This window comes from Ursus maritimus, unplaced genomic scaffold (assembly GCF_017311325.1).
Source record: "Ursus maritimus isolate PB19 unplaced genomic scaffold, ASM1731132v1 scaffold_1, whole genome shotgun sequence".
Taxonomy (NCBI): domain Eukaryota; kingdom Metazoa; phylum Chordata; class Mammalia; order Carnivora; family Ursidae; genus Ursus; species Ursus maritimus.
This window is the reverse complement of record NW_024423343.1, coordinates 33,892,033-33,905,679: the sequence shown is the minus strand read 5'-3', so window position 1 is coordinate 33,905,679 and position 13,647 is coordinate 33,892,033. Positions and strand designations below refer to the sequence as shown.

Here is a 13,647-nt window from a genome sequence, read left to right as displayed (position 1 = left end):
GAGAGAATAAAAATAGTAGTTATGGGCTCCTTGCTTCTATTCTAACCTCACAATTCCTCAGCTCTCTGCTGGATCCTCAGGCATGGCTCCCAGGAGTAACTCCCAGTAGGGCGATACTCAGCTGGTGATAAAACCCTGAAATACTGCATTTCTGAATGGTAATTGCCCACTATCCTAAGCTTCCTAAAAAGGTCCCTTGCCACAGCCACATGGGCGCTTCCTCCAGCTCCCCTCCAGTAGCTGAAGTGTTACCCTGACCCAGCAGGGAGCCTCCTGGATCCTGGGGCAGGTCTGCTCTTATCGGTCAGGTCCTAAGCTGTTATATATTTTGATTTTCAACAATGTTCTATCCTTCCCTTAGGTCTGGGGCCTTCAAAGTTTGCTGATTTCTTCTTCTTAAATATTTATCTTTTTTCAGATCAGTTGATTTGTCTGAGGCCCTTGACCTACCAGGGGTGATTGATGTGATAACAGCTGAGGACATTCCAGGCACCAATGGGACTGAGGATGACAAGTTGATGGCTGTAGATGAGGTACAGAGCATGCCTTCTCAGGCGACTTTGTGCAGTTAATCACCAACGTACCACCTCGAGCTGGTTTTCAATCACCCCCCTCCACCCCCGCCCATTGGGGGATAGAAGTGCCAACTAGTCCAGCTTCTCTCTACACCTAACATCTTTATTCAGACAGACTTAGAAATTACATAGTAAAAAGGATATTTATTGCAGAAAAACAAGTCCTAGTTTTCCCACTGTGTGCTCTTGAATCAATTTACCATCGTCTGAAGAATAAGTGTAGGAACTGACTATATCAGGATAGAATACCCTAGAAAGATCTAAAAAGGAGAGTACAAAAAAATACAGCTACTCCCTGTTATTTATACTGAATTCCCTCCCTTCCTGGAACAACCCCACATACACACCCCCACCCCCCACTGACTCTTACAGACGCCATTTTTGATAAAGTTGCTCTTGCCATCTTTGACCTTTTAATTCAATTCTACAATCATTCATTGAACACTTGCTTTTGGAACCAGGCTACCTTGGTTCATGTTCCAGCTCCACCCTCACTAGCTGTGTGCCTTTGGGTATTATTACCTGTAAAATGGGAATCATCATAGCACCAACCCCACTGTGTTATTGTGAGAGTTAACTGAGTTAATGCACATAAAATGCTTACAACAGTGCTTGGCACCTGAAGGCTCTCAGTAAGTGTTAGCTGCTATCGTCACGTCTCAATGAGTCACACAGACTGTTTCTCCTTCAGCCATGAAACGAATCACTGTTCTTTTGGTTGAACTCCAGATGAAGAGGTCAGCTGTTACTTAAGAACTATATTATCTGCGCAGGAGGCCATAACAAAATACCACAGACTGGGTCACTTTAAAAAAACAGAAATTTATTTTCTCACAATTCTGGTGGCTGATCACCGGAGATCAAGGTGTTGGCCAGTTTGGTTTCTCCTGAGGCCTCTCTTCTTGCTTTGCAGGTGGCCATCGGCTCACTATGTCCCCACATGACCTTTTGTCTATGGATGAGCCTCCCTGGTATCGCTTCCTCTTCTTAAAGGAGCATCAGGCATATTGGATTAGAGCTCCACCCTGATGACCTCATTTAACTTTAATTGCCCCTTTAAAGGCCCTGTCTCCAGATATCATCACATTGGAGATTAGGCCTTCAATATATGAGTTTGGGAAGAAAGAGGGGACAGGAATCATATTGTACAAAAAACACTCCTTATCTTAAACTCCAAAATGATAAATGATATGTGAAGATGACACATGTGAACCAAGCTTTACAGAGGACACAGCAGATTCAGGTCACAGCCAATCTCACATCCACTCTGGGGCTGATATTCATTAAGTAAAATGGCCAATGGAATCATCTATCTTATTTAAATTATTTTTTTAATTAAAATTTTTGTTAGCCAAGCACATGTAGTTGAATGTGACCTCCAGTATGATTATTGCTAAACAATAATAACTATGACCAGCCACTGGTGAGTAAGATTATTTCTACAGATATTTTGCTACCTGCTTCATGCATGTACTTTCCGCAGGTGCTTTGCGTGGGCCACATCATCTGTGCTGTGGTTGCAGAGACAGAATTACAGGCAAAGAGTGCAACTGAAAAGATAAAGATCACTTATGAAGATCTGGAGCCAGTAATCATCACCATCAACGTAAGCAGGCTGGCTGGTTTCTTTCCTGTAAGGTTGTAGAATCAAAAGCACCTTTATAAATTTCTTTTTTTAATTTTTTTTAAAGATTTTATTTATTCATTTGAGAGAGAGAGGGAGAGCATGAGCAGGGGGAGGGGCAGAGGGAGAGGGAGAAGCAGGCTCCCCGCTGAGCAGGGAGCCCGATGTGGGGCTGGATCCCAGGACCCTGAGATCAGGACCTGAGCCAAAGGCAGATGCTTAACTGACTGAGCCACCCAGGTGCCCCCACCTTTGTAAATTTCTTAATGCAAGACTAATTCTAACTTTTTCTAGTCACTGACTTGTTCTGGAAAAACCAGAACCAAAACCTTCCTCTGGAAGGTATTATTTGTATGAATTGAAATTAGCTTGGGCCCTAAGAAATGGGGGGCAGAAAACACACCAAGAACTGAAGTTTCTTTCTCTCTCACGTTCAGAAAATCTAGAAGGGGTCAGTCCAGGGCTTATGTGGGGTTCTATGTGTCAGGAATCTGGGCTCCTTCTATCTAGTTGCTGCATCATGGATGGTTTCTACACTCCAGGTCACACTTTGGTCCACAATGGCTGCCGAAACTTTGGCCATTAAGTCCACATTCCAGACAGCAGAGAGAATGAGATGATGAAGAAGGGCCTATCCCTTCCCCTTAAGGACACTTCCCATATCTCATTGGTTAACACCTAGTCAGATGCCACACGTACATGCCAGGGGAGCTGGGAAATGTAGACTTCATGCCAGGTGACTACATGTTCACTAAAAATTGGGGAAGATGATGAGAGTGGATATTTAGAACGATCATGCTTTCAAGGTAGGGACTAAAAACAGAGGGACTTTCACGATGGAATTCCATAGATATTTCCACTTGTATTTTTGGGTCTAGCTGATGGAATGCAAATGCTATTTCCAAAGCAGAAAGAATGAAGTTAGAATAGAAAATTCAGATATAGCCTGGGATTTGCAGGTTCTAACTCAATGAAGGGCAAGTTCAGAGTAATTGAGTTGGGAAAAGCTTTCTTATTTGTGCACTTGTGACAGAAAATATAATTTTTTCAAAGGCCTCAGTGAACTACTTGACATTTTTTAAAATGTGCCTAAAACAAACAACTTGCTCAATATTCAAAGTGTTAAAAAGGTCATGCTTCTTGATCTTTCTAAACCAAATCAATTCCGTTCCAAATTCCCATTTTGCCAACTTTGCAAGAAGTCCAGATCCTTTTTCTTGGCTCACTCTCCGTCCATGGGTTGTACTAGGATTCTAATCAGTTTTTGAAATCTCAATTCTAATCCCATTTCCTCAAGGGGCAAATGGCACCCAGAAGAAAAACCATGAAATATCCTGGGACTCAGAATGGTTAGAGATCTAGAGTTCTCTCAGAATGGGACTGTCCAGAGTCAGCTAAAAATTTCTTTTGTGAAGCTAAAAATAGAGCTACCCTATGACCCAGCAATTGCACTACTGGGTATTTACCCCAAAGATACAGACGTGGTGAAGAGAAGGGCCATATGCACCCCAATGTTCATAGCAGCAATGTCCACAATAGCCAAACTGTGGAAGGAGCCAAGATGCCCTTCAACAGACAAGTGGATAAAGAAGATTCCATATATACAATAAATAAAGATTCCATATATACAATGGAATATTACTCAGCCATCAGAAAGAATGATTACCCAACATTTGCATCAACATGGATGGGACTGGAGAAGATTATGCTAAGTGAAATAAATCAAGTAGAGAAAGACAATTATCATATGGTTTCACTCATTTGTGGAGCATAAGGAATAGCAGGGAGATCGGTAGGAGAAGGAAAGGAAGAATGAAGGGGGGTAAACAGAAGGGGGAATGAACCACGAGAGACTATGGACTCCCAAAAACAAACTGAGGGTTTTAGAGGGGAGGGGAGTGGGGAATGGGCTAGCCTAGTGATGGGTATTAAGGAGGGCACGTACTGCATGGAGCACTGGATGTTATAGGCAAACAATGAATCATGGAACACTACATCAAGAACTAATGATGTACTGTATGGTGACTGACATACCATAATAAAACACTTTTCCTTTTGTGAATGAAAGTAGGTAACAAAATAGCCATACATACCAATACTTATTCAATCATACATCCATTCACTCATTTCAATGACTGTAGAGATGAGCAGCAGTGGAGGGTAGTGGCTAAAAGCACAGATTCTGGAATCAAACTGCAAGGTTTAAACCCTGGCTGCACACCTGACTAACTTAGGTGAGTTAAGGTGCCATGGTTTCTTCACCTGTAAAATGGAGATAATAATAATACCTACCTCACTAAGCTGTTACAAGACTAAATGAGTTAATACATGGAAAACACTTAGCACGGTGCCTGGCACATACTCAATCCTCACTAAATAAAGCACATATTACAATAAGATCAAATGATCTCATGACGCATTTCCAGTATGGCGATAAACCTACTTCCACATGAACTTGGGTGACTCATTGAGATCTTGGTGTAACAGAAAATGAAAAATTCTACTATCTGGTACCCATTTTCTGCTGCTTTAAGAAATCAAGTATTCTTCACCAGGCAAGAGGCTTCTGAAATTTAAGCCGGGGCTTGAACACTGCCTCTATCTCTTATTTTCGGCATGACTTCAAGAAAGGTATTTAACCTCTCTAAGCCCAGTCTCTTCATCTGGAAAACAGAGATCATAATGGAATTAACGTGAGAATGTATGTACATGCATTGTGTATTGTGCAGTGCTTGACACAAAGCAAGTACTCAGTAAATATTGGCTGCTCTCATTATCATTATCATAATGAGCAAGATAGATGACGAACTCTAAGGCTATTGGAGAGTAAGAATGCAGGAGGCAGGTGCCATTCTGAAGTATGGAAAATCACATTGGGCCTAAAGGCTCACCAAGGATCAGCTGTTAATACGTGAATTCACAGAGCCTCGGAATGGGACAGCTTCAAGGCTTCATGTGTAGTCAGTTCACGCTATTGTCAGAAAGAAAACATAGAAGAAAGGACTAGAAAGGCTCTTACAAGATGTGCCAAATACCCAAAGAAATGAACAAACTTCCTACAGTATCTATTGGGCTTTCTTGCTCAGAGATATGTTGGGACTTGGGTCTTCTCCATCAACTTGGCCTCAGTTCTTCAGATCCCTGAGTTAGAGGTTCCTGTACATGAGTTACCTAAGTCTGACACAAGTACTTTTCTTCAGGAAGAAGATAAAGAAGGAGGGCCAAAGCTCACCCCTACTGCAGTTAAACCCTTCACCTGTTCCCTGGACATACACACTAAAGATGAGAAATGAGTATTGATCATCCTGGGCTATCATAGCATCCCCAGATCTCAATTCTTAACATTTCCCTAATCCTCCTTATTGATTTTCCCTGCAATCTAGAAGACATCTTCCTGACATCCATCTCATCTCTGCCATGAGCCCACTACTCTAGTACTCCCTCACTTGATGACTCCCTTCATGGCTATTTTGGGGAGTTTACTGACCTTTGATTAAGAAAAAAAAAATGCCATTGGAAGAAAAATTTTTTTAAATTGGCTTGTGTGGTTTTTTCCTATCATGTAGGATGCCATAAAGCACAACTCATTCCTATGCCCTGAAAAAAAACTTGAACAAGGAAACGTTGAGGAGGCATTTGAAAAAGTCGATCAAATTGTTGAAGGTAAGTGGCTCAGGATATTTAATAGAATCGTTGCAGGTTCTATTCCAAAGCAGACATTGAGAGCGTGTGATTTTCCCTGAGAAAGGGCATCATCTAAAGATTCAGCACTTTGCCAAATTTCTCTTATATCTCTTCCTTTCAGACTGTGAGAGTGTGTATGTGTGTGTGCTACCTTTGGTGGGGGGGGGGGAGCAACAGAATATATAGAAGAAAAGTCCCTAGCACTTTGATTAGTCAAGGACAGAGGAATAGAACCAGACACTTTGAACTCGTTATCCAAAACCGTAGTCTCAGAAACAGATTGCCCTCAGTTGCCACGGGACAAATGCCTGATCCATCAGTTCTTTGGTCCGAACAAATCCACTCTGGTCTGTCCACATCTTACTTGCTTTTTAATTCCTCAACATGGTAGTTTCCAACTAGCACACACTTTCAAGAATTTCCCTGTCTTGCACTTAACAGGAGAGGTCCACGTTGGAGGACAGGAACATTTTTACATGGAAACACAAAGAGTGCTTGTTATTCCGAAGGCAGAGGACAAAGAACTGGACATTTATGTGTCAACACAGGATCCAGCCCACGTACAGGTGAGGTCCAGGATCGCCTTTACCTTCCCAACTTCCTAATTCCATCATGGCCTTCGATCCCCACAGCCTCACAGTTGGCAGCCATTTTACCTGTAGAAACTTGATGCCCAGGTACTGGACACCCAGTGGAGCAGCTAAAATACCAGAACCCTTTTATTTTTTCTGGTCCTGTCAAGTAAATAAAAGAACAGTCGAGGTGAAGGGGATTAAGAGTACACTTACCATGATGAGCACTGAGTAATGTAGAGAATTGTTGACTCACCATATTGTATACCTGAAACTAACATAACATTGTATATTATCAGTACTGGAATTAAAATTAAATAAAATTAATTAAATCAAATTAAAAAATAAAGGAACAGCCACAGTCACTTCAGATTTAAAGAGTGCATTCATCTGCAACATGTTTAAATGAACTCTATGATTGGATAACAACACTGAATTATATCTGTATGTGATTTTTCTCTAAAATAATCATTACAGATAACCTTTGGAGAGAACACATCACTTTATAGCACATTTTCATTTCCCAGTCGCAAAGTGCCCTAGGTTTTAGCTGCAGACATCTCCTTTAGCAAGCCTTCCTGAGTTTGCTGATTTTCAACTTGTTGGGACTTCAGGTCTGGGCATTTGGCTATGATTCCAGCTTTTGACAGGAATCTGGGACTCAGACAGTTTCCCTTCTGGAAAATACCATTTTTCTGCTGAAAAGGCGCTTCTGTAAGATTAACGATGTTTATGAATCAATAGAGCTCTGCAAGACAGATTTAGACTATCTTAGTGTTTTGTTGGTCTTTTTTTTTTTTTCTGACAGTGGGTGTGGATGAATATTGCTATGATGTTGTTTCAGAAAACGAAAGGCTTCTTTGCCATTTCTTGTAAAACTTTTCCTTTATCTAACTTTTACAGAAAACGGTGTCCTCTACTTTAAACATCCCCATCAACAGGATCACCTGTCATGTCAAACGGGTGGGTGGAGGTTTTGGCGGGAAAGTAGGAAGACCAGCTGTATTTGGAGCTATTGCAGCTGTGGGCGCTATCAAGTAAGTGCAGTTGGGAAAACAGGAGGTTGTAAAATGTACAGAGCTAAGGGTAAATCAGTGGACTGAGAGTCACTCGGACTGCTGTCGTAACCACCTGAGTGTCCTTGGGCAATTCAGGCTCCTGTCTCTTTTTCTTTATAATTATAGATACAATAACTACCCTCTTAGAGTTTTTGGAGAACTCAAATGTACATAGGACTTCAAATAGGCTAATTTGCTATAAAAAGGAAAAGTGATATTATGAGTTAAACAGCTCCAGGGCTGAGGCTGCCCTGTTCTTGAGTTTCAGGGAAGGTGACCCATTTAGGGGTGGGACAAGTATCCTGCCCAAGTGGAACACCAAGGGGGTGGGTCCTCCCCCACTTTTCCTTCCTACTCCAGCTGCAGACAGGGTGGAGCGAGGAAAGAAAGGCTCCCACCCTCTGCCTCTCTGCACCTGGGAAGGGCCGGCTATTCAATGTTTGCTTAATGACAGATGACATCCTCAAAGAAAGTTCCCGGGCTAACCTCAGCCGGAAGGCTTGCTCCTTTGCTGTTCATGCTGTTCAGGTTGCTGGCTTTTCTGTTCCTTGTTCATTTTCTATGGCTGTTTCTTGGTAGTAACAAGTACTGTCAGAGCCCCAGTCAGCCCACAAAGTTTAAAGGTCCTGCTTCCTTTGACAAATTCTGTGTAGTTCAGAGCTAGCTTCCAAAGCACTCAGATGTGTGTCTCATTCAGCAATGAGAGGTGGAAAATCACAGGATCCAAATCCCATCTCCAGTTCATTCCATAATGAACCTCTCTATTCACACCCACCAAGTACCCGGCAAGGGATAATCAGTTCATCATACTCCCACCAGGCTTTGTGCCTTTAAGACCTCTCAAGCATTATTGCACATTTGAATCATCCAGGGAGCACTTAAATCCCAATGCCTAAGCTGCCCCATAAAGATCCAGGCATCACTATATCTGAAATTACCCCAGTGGTGCCACTGTGCAGCCAAGTGTGGGAACCAGTGCCTTAAGCTACAACCCTGCCTCAGCACACATCAGGCATGCATTTAGTAGTTCCTAGAGCAGGGTTTCCAAACTCTTCATAATAAGACGCTCCCAGACCCATAGAAATTCCTGCCTCCCCATCCCAGACCCACCAATTCAGAATCACCAGGGGGTGGACCCAGAAACTTTCCATTTAATTGATGCTCCAGGTAGTCTCCACCATTAAAAAAACAAAAACAAGAACACAAGAGAGCAAAAAAACAGGAAATCTTGTACCAGAATTGTAGTTTTCAACACGTACCTGAAAATACCTGCATAAGAATCACTGAGAAAAATGCCAATTCTAGGGCCCCTCCCTAACGTATTGAATGAGAGTCCTAGGCTAAGACTCAGGAATCTGCATTTTCACCAACCTACCAGATGATTCTTTTGCACTCCAAAGAGTCCGGAACCATTGCCCTAGAGATACAGAAAGGCTAAAGCTCCGACTACCCAAGGGCTCAACTTGGCCAACAGAGTAGCGTTCATGGGTAGAAATGAAGATGTAAACTCAGCAGGCTAAGGACAAGTACTTGGCCTTGTTTTTGCAGTTGTGTTGTTAAATTTGCCTTTATCTATTCCCATTCTTTCTCTTTTGTCACTAGTGGTAGGGATATGCAAAATGGCTGGATCTGGGTAAGCATCAAATCTGAAGCCGTAAGAATGCAAGTTAGGGACGCCTGGGTGGCTCAGTCGGTTAAGTGTCTGCCTTCAGCTCAGGTCATAATCCCAGGGCCCTGGGATCAAGTTTTGCATCAGGCTCCTTGGTCAGTGGGGAGCCTGCTTCTCCCTCTGCCTGCTGCTCCCGCTGCTTGTGCTCTCTCTCTCTTTCTCTCTCTCTGACAAATAAATAAATAAAATCTTTAAAAAAAAAAAAAAAAAGAACACAAGTTAACTGGCATGTGACATTGATCACTTTAGCTAGATCTCCAACCATTGAGTTATAGGCTACAGAGACAGTAGTAATTTGGTCACGTGTTAATTCAGATCAGTGCCCAGCTCATTGTATGCACTCAGGGACTATCTATGGGATGAAGAGATGGTTAAATGAATGGTTGGATAAATGGGTGGGAGAATGGATGGAGGATGGATGGGTAAAAAGGTAGATAGATGGATGGGTGGGTAGATAGTTAAATGAGGGGATGAATAAATGGGTGGGTGGATGTTAGACGGGGAGATGGATGAATAGGGGACTGGATGGATGGGTGGATGAAATGGGTGAAGAATCTGACTAAGATTTGTTTTCTTTAGAACTGGTCATCCTATTCGTCTTGTTCTTGATCGCAAAGATGATATGTTAATAACTGGGGGAAGACACCCATTATTTGGAAAATATAAAGTGAGTATTAAAGATGAAATTATTAAAATACCTCATTTTATCTGAGTGGTTTTATCATTTTCTATTATTTCAATTTTGCTAAATTCTAAAAACAATGATCTTACCTAAAATATTAAATGAAAATGCTATGTATTTGAATACTCATAAATTTTATGAGGAACTTTAAGTAAATCTAGTATAGGTTAGGAAAAAATTGAATGATAAAAACACAATTTCAAATGATAAAAAATTATTGAACGAGTAAGATTTTCGTTAGTGGTTCCTCGAAGACAAAAAATGAGATAAACTATAAGCACTTGTTATAACAAAACTTCCTGACTATAAAAATATTTTGTAGTAGGGGTGCCTGGGTGGCTCAGTCGGTTAAACGTCTGCCTTCGGCTCAGGTCATGATCCTGGAGTCCCAGGATTAAGCCCCACATCAGGCTCCCTGCTCAGCTGGGAGTCTGCTTCTCCTTCTCCCTGTGCCCCTTTCTCCCCCCCCCCCCGCCCCCCACTCATGTGTGCTCTCTCGCTCTCTCTCTCTCACTCACTCTCTCTCCCAAATAAGTAAATAAAATCTTAAAAAAGAAAAAATATTATGCAGTTGAAATGTTTGGAAATAATTTTACCATTTTAACTACAAAATCATTTTTACAAGTGTTTCTGCCAGGTTGTTATGAAAGTGTCACAAAAGATCTTTGCAAATAGGAAAAAAAGAATCCACTAACTAATGAAATAATTTTAAATTGTTTCAAACCACACTCATTGCATTTTATGCAACTATGTCATAAACACCATTAAAAATACTGTTAACATACAGTTGACAACAACAGTACTTTTCAAATTTGTGACTGAGTTTTTAGGATAGTTCTAATGTAATATTTCTGTATCAGAGATGTTTTATCTGGGAACTGTTTACAGCATACACATGGCTAGATAGTCTACCTGATGCCATTGCCTTAGATTACTAAAGTATGATATTCCTGGATTACTAAAGCCATACCACAGCACCGTTTTATTTCTTCCATTGGCATTAGTAATTTTTATAATTAGTGAGAAAAGGACCACAGTTGGCCATTAAATTTTTTATTTGCCTTCAAATGCACAGAAATTAATGCAACTACTATTATCTTCTCGCACCAAGAACAATGTAGAGGCACATTCTAGGATTATGGCACTGTGTTTTGTTATGGTGGTTGTTGAGTTCTTCGGATTTGGCCTGAGTTATAAATCAGGCTTTATTTATATTGCATTTATGAGACTGTTTCAGTACTAGTACTTATTAAGAAGGTTCTAGACTGTAAATATTTTGGTAATTATAGTAATGTATTATAGTAATGTAAAATATAATTAAAATGAGGGAAATAGACTTTGGAAAATCCAAATTTTACTTTATTTTTAAAGAAACATAATTTTACCTTCAATATAGTAAGATGTGGGTGGTGAGAGAGATGTGTGTATGTGTATGTATATATAGAGAGAGATCTTCATTCAAACCTAGCTAACAAAATTTTGCTCAGAGCTATTTGTAAATTAGCATAATAGATGTTTACGTGTAAATAGGTTCTTCTGAAATTCTTAAAAAGTTTATAAACAGTTTAAGAATTCTCTCTACTACCTTATTTATTATACTGTTTTGCTTAGCAATCCTTTCTTCATGAAAAGTCACAGGTAAACTTCAACCTAGCATTTGTCAAAATTACCATAAACTCTGAATTTGTGGATTTTTCTACACATGCTAAGTGCTCTGCTTTGTTATCCAACACCTCCATAGATGATAATAGCCATATAGTTGTGCCCATTTTCAAAAAGGCAAAGGGGGGCGTCTGGGTGGCTCAGTCATTAAACATCTGCCTTCGGCTCAGGGCGTGATCCTGGCGTTCTGGGATGGAGCCCTACATCAGTCTCCTCTGCTGGCAGCCTGCTTCTTCCTCTCCCACTCCCACTGCTTGTGTTCCCTCTCTCACTGGCTGTCTCTATCTCTGTCAAATAAATAAAATCTTTAAAAAAAAAAAAAAAAGGCAAAGGGACCAGGGCCAATCCTTTTCTGGTAGAAGTACAACAGGAAGTGGGAAATTTTCAACCTGGGCTATGCAGACCAGCGGGTCTAGGTGGGTGGGAGGGGAGTGGCAACTTCAGAAAAATACAAGGTGCTTCTTTGAGTCCCAGTAAGAACAACAGCACTAGCTCACATTTGTGACATCCTTAATCACAAAGCACTTCATCAGCTCCCTGAAATGAGAGCAGTTGTTCTCATGTCCATTCCCCAGCCTCAGCTTCCCAAGCTTTCCCATGACGAGATGCACTGATTCATTCCCACGCACTCTGGAATTCCAGAGACTTTTCCACAAGGGGGAGAAACTATAGACTAAATTAGAAGGAAAACTAGTAAAAAGTGAAGGAGACTTTTGGTGACTGGGTGGCTCAGTCAGTTAAGCATCTGACTTCAGCTCAGGGGGATTGAGGCCCCCGCAATGAGACCTCTGTGGGGCTCCTTGCTCAGTAGAGAGTTTGCTTCTCCCTCTCCCTCTGCACCCCCCAGTCGTGTGCATGCACACTCTCTCTCTCTTAAATAAATAAATAAATAAATAAATAAATAAAATATTTTTTTAAAAAGTGAAGGAGACTCTTCAAGAAACAAGGAAGAAGAGGGTAGCAATTATACACCAGGAGGCAAGCAAGGACTTTGGAATTCCATACTGACTGCCAAGCCAGAAAATGATGCCTTGAAAGGAAGGGCTCAGCAAAACTCAGCTCAGGGGAGGTTTCTTTGTCAGGCAAGCGATGGCCAGGGGTGGCACACCACCAAACAAATGGGAGCAGAGTCTGCCTTCAATCCCACTCCATCCTAGGGTTGGGTTGGGACTTAAACGTGGCTTGTAAATTTTAGACAGATCATAAAATGTCCTTCACTTGGTGACAGGTGGGATTCATGAACAACGGGCGAATCAAAGCTCTGGACATCGAGTGCTTCGTCAACGGAGGATGCATGCTGGATGACTCTGAGCTGGTATGTGCATCAGAAGCCAGCACCAGCGTTCACCCTGAGTAGAATGCAGAATTTCTAGATGCGTCTTCGTGGAGCATGTTTCTTCGAGTACTTACCCAAGTTCCACAAGCAGTTAGACTCTGTACTTGACTTTTACAGGGGAAAAAAAAAAGTATTGTCCAATATATATTAATATCTCCTTTCACTTTAGGTAACAGAATTTCTTATATTAAAGCTAGAAAATGCATATAAAATCCGCAACCTCAGGTTCCGGGGCCGTGCATGCATGACAAATCTACCATCTAACACAGCCTTTCGCGGATTTGGCTTCCCACAAGGAACCCTGATAACAGAATCTTGCATCACAGCTGTGGCAGCCAAATGTGGCCTTCTGCCAGAAAAGGTAAGGTTGTAATCAAGGTCGTAACCAAAGTTGGTGAAGAATCAGATGAGGTTGGGAACTAGCTACCCAAGGAGAGACCCCAGAAGAGCCGCTCAAATTAGCCCTGGCTCAGAATTCGAGATAAATTAAGTGCTACCTGAAAGAAATGACTTTCCACTATCTTCCTACCTCCATATGCAAACAACTTTCTGTTTCTTTCTTTTTTCTAATTTTTATAAAAATAATTACTCTTTTTAAAATTCTAACCACACTGAGGGAATTAAAATAAAAAGGGAACATCCCCTTTTTCATCCCATCATCCCTATTGGTCAAGGGTAACCATTGTTAATAGTTTTATGTTTATTGTTCCAGCCCTCTATATTCATACACACATACATAAACATTGATGTATTATATATATAGAGAGAGAGAGAATTATTTACCA

At 41.2% G+C, this 13,647-nt stretch overlaps 1 protein-coding gene across 1 annotated transcript in view; it reads left to right on the top strand.

The window, feature by feature from the left end:
- LOC103659946 (aldehyde oxidase 2) overlaps positions 1–13,647 on the top strand; it is a 77,975-nt gene that overhangs the window by 33,741 nt on the left and 30,587 nt on the right. Inside the window, exons 17-24 of the mRNA XM_040636568.1 lie at positions 419–533; positions 2,059–2,181; positions 5,766–5,862; positions 6,325–6,449; positions 7,359–7,492; positions 9,762–9,849; positions 12,755–12,841; positions 13,032–13,223. Coding sequence (XP_040492502.1) covers positions 419–533; positions 2,059–2,181; positions 5,766–5,862; positions 6,325–6,449; positions 7,359–7,492; positions 9,762–9,849; positions 12,755–12,841; positions 13,032–13,223 — 961 coding nt within the window. The remainder of the gene's footprint in view (positions 1–418; positions 534–2,058; positions 2,182–5,765; positions 5,863–6,324; positions 6,450–7,358; positions 7,493–9,761; positions 9,850–12,754; positions 12,842–13,031; positions 13,224–13,647) is intronic.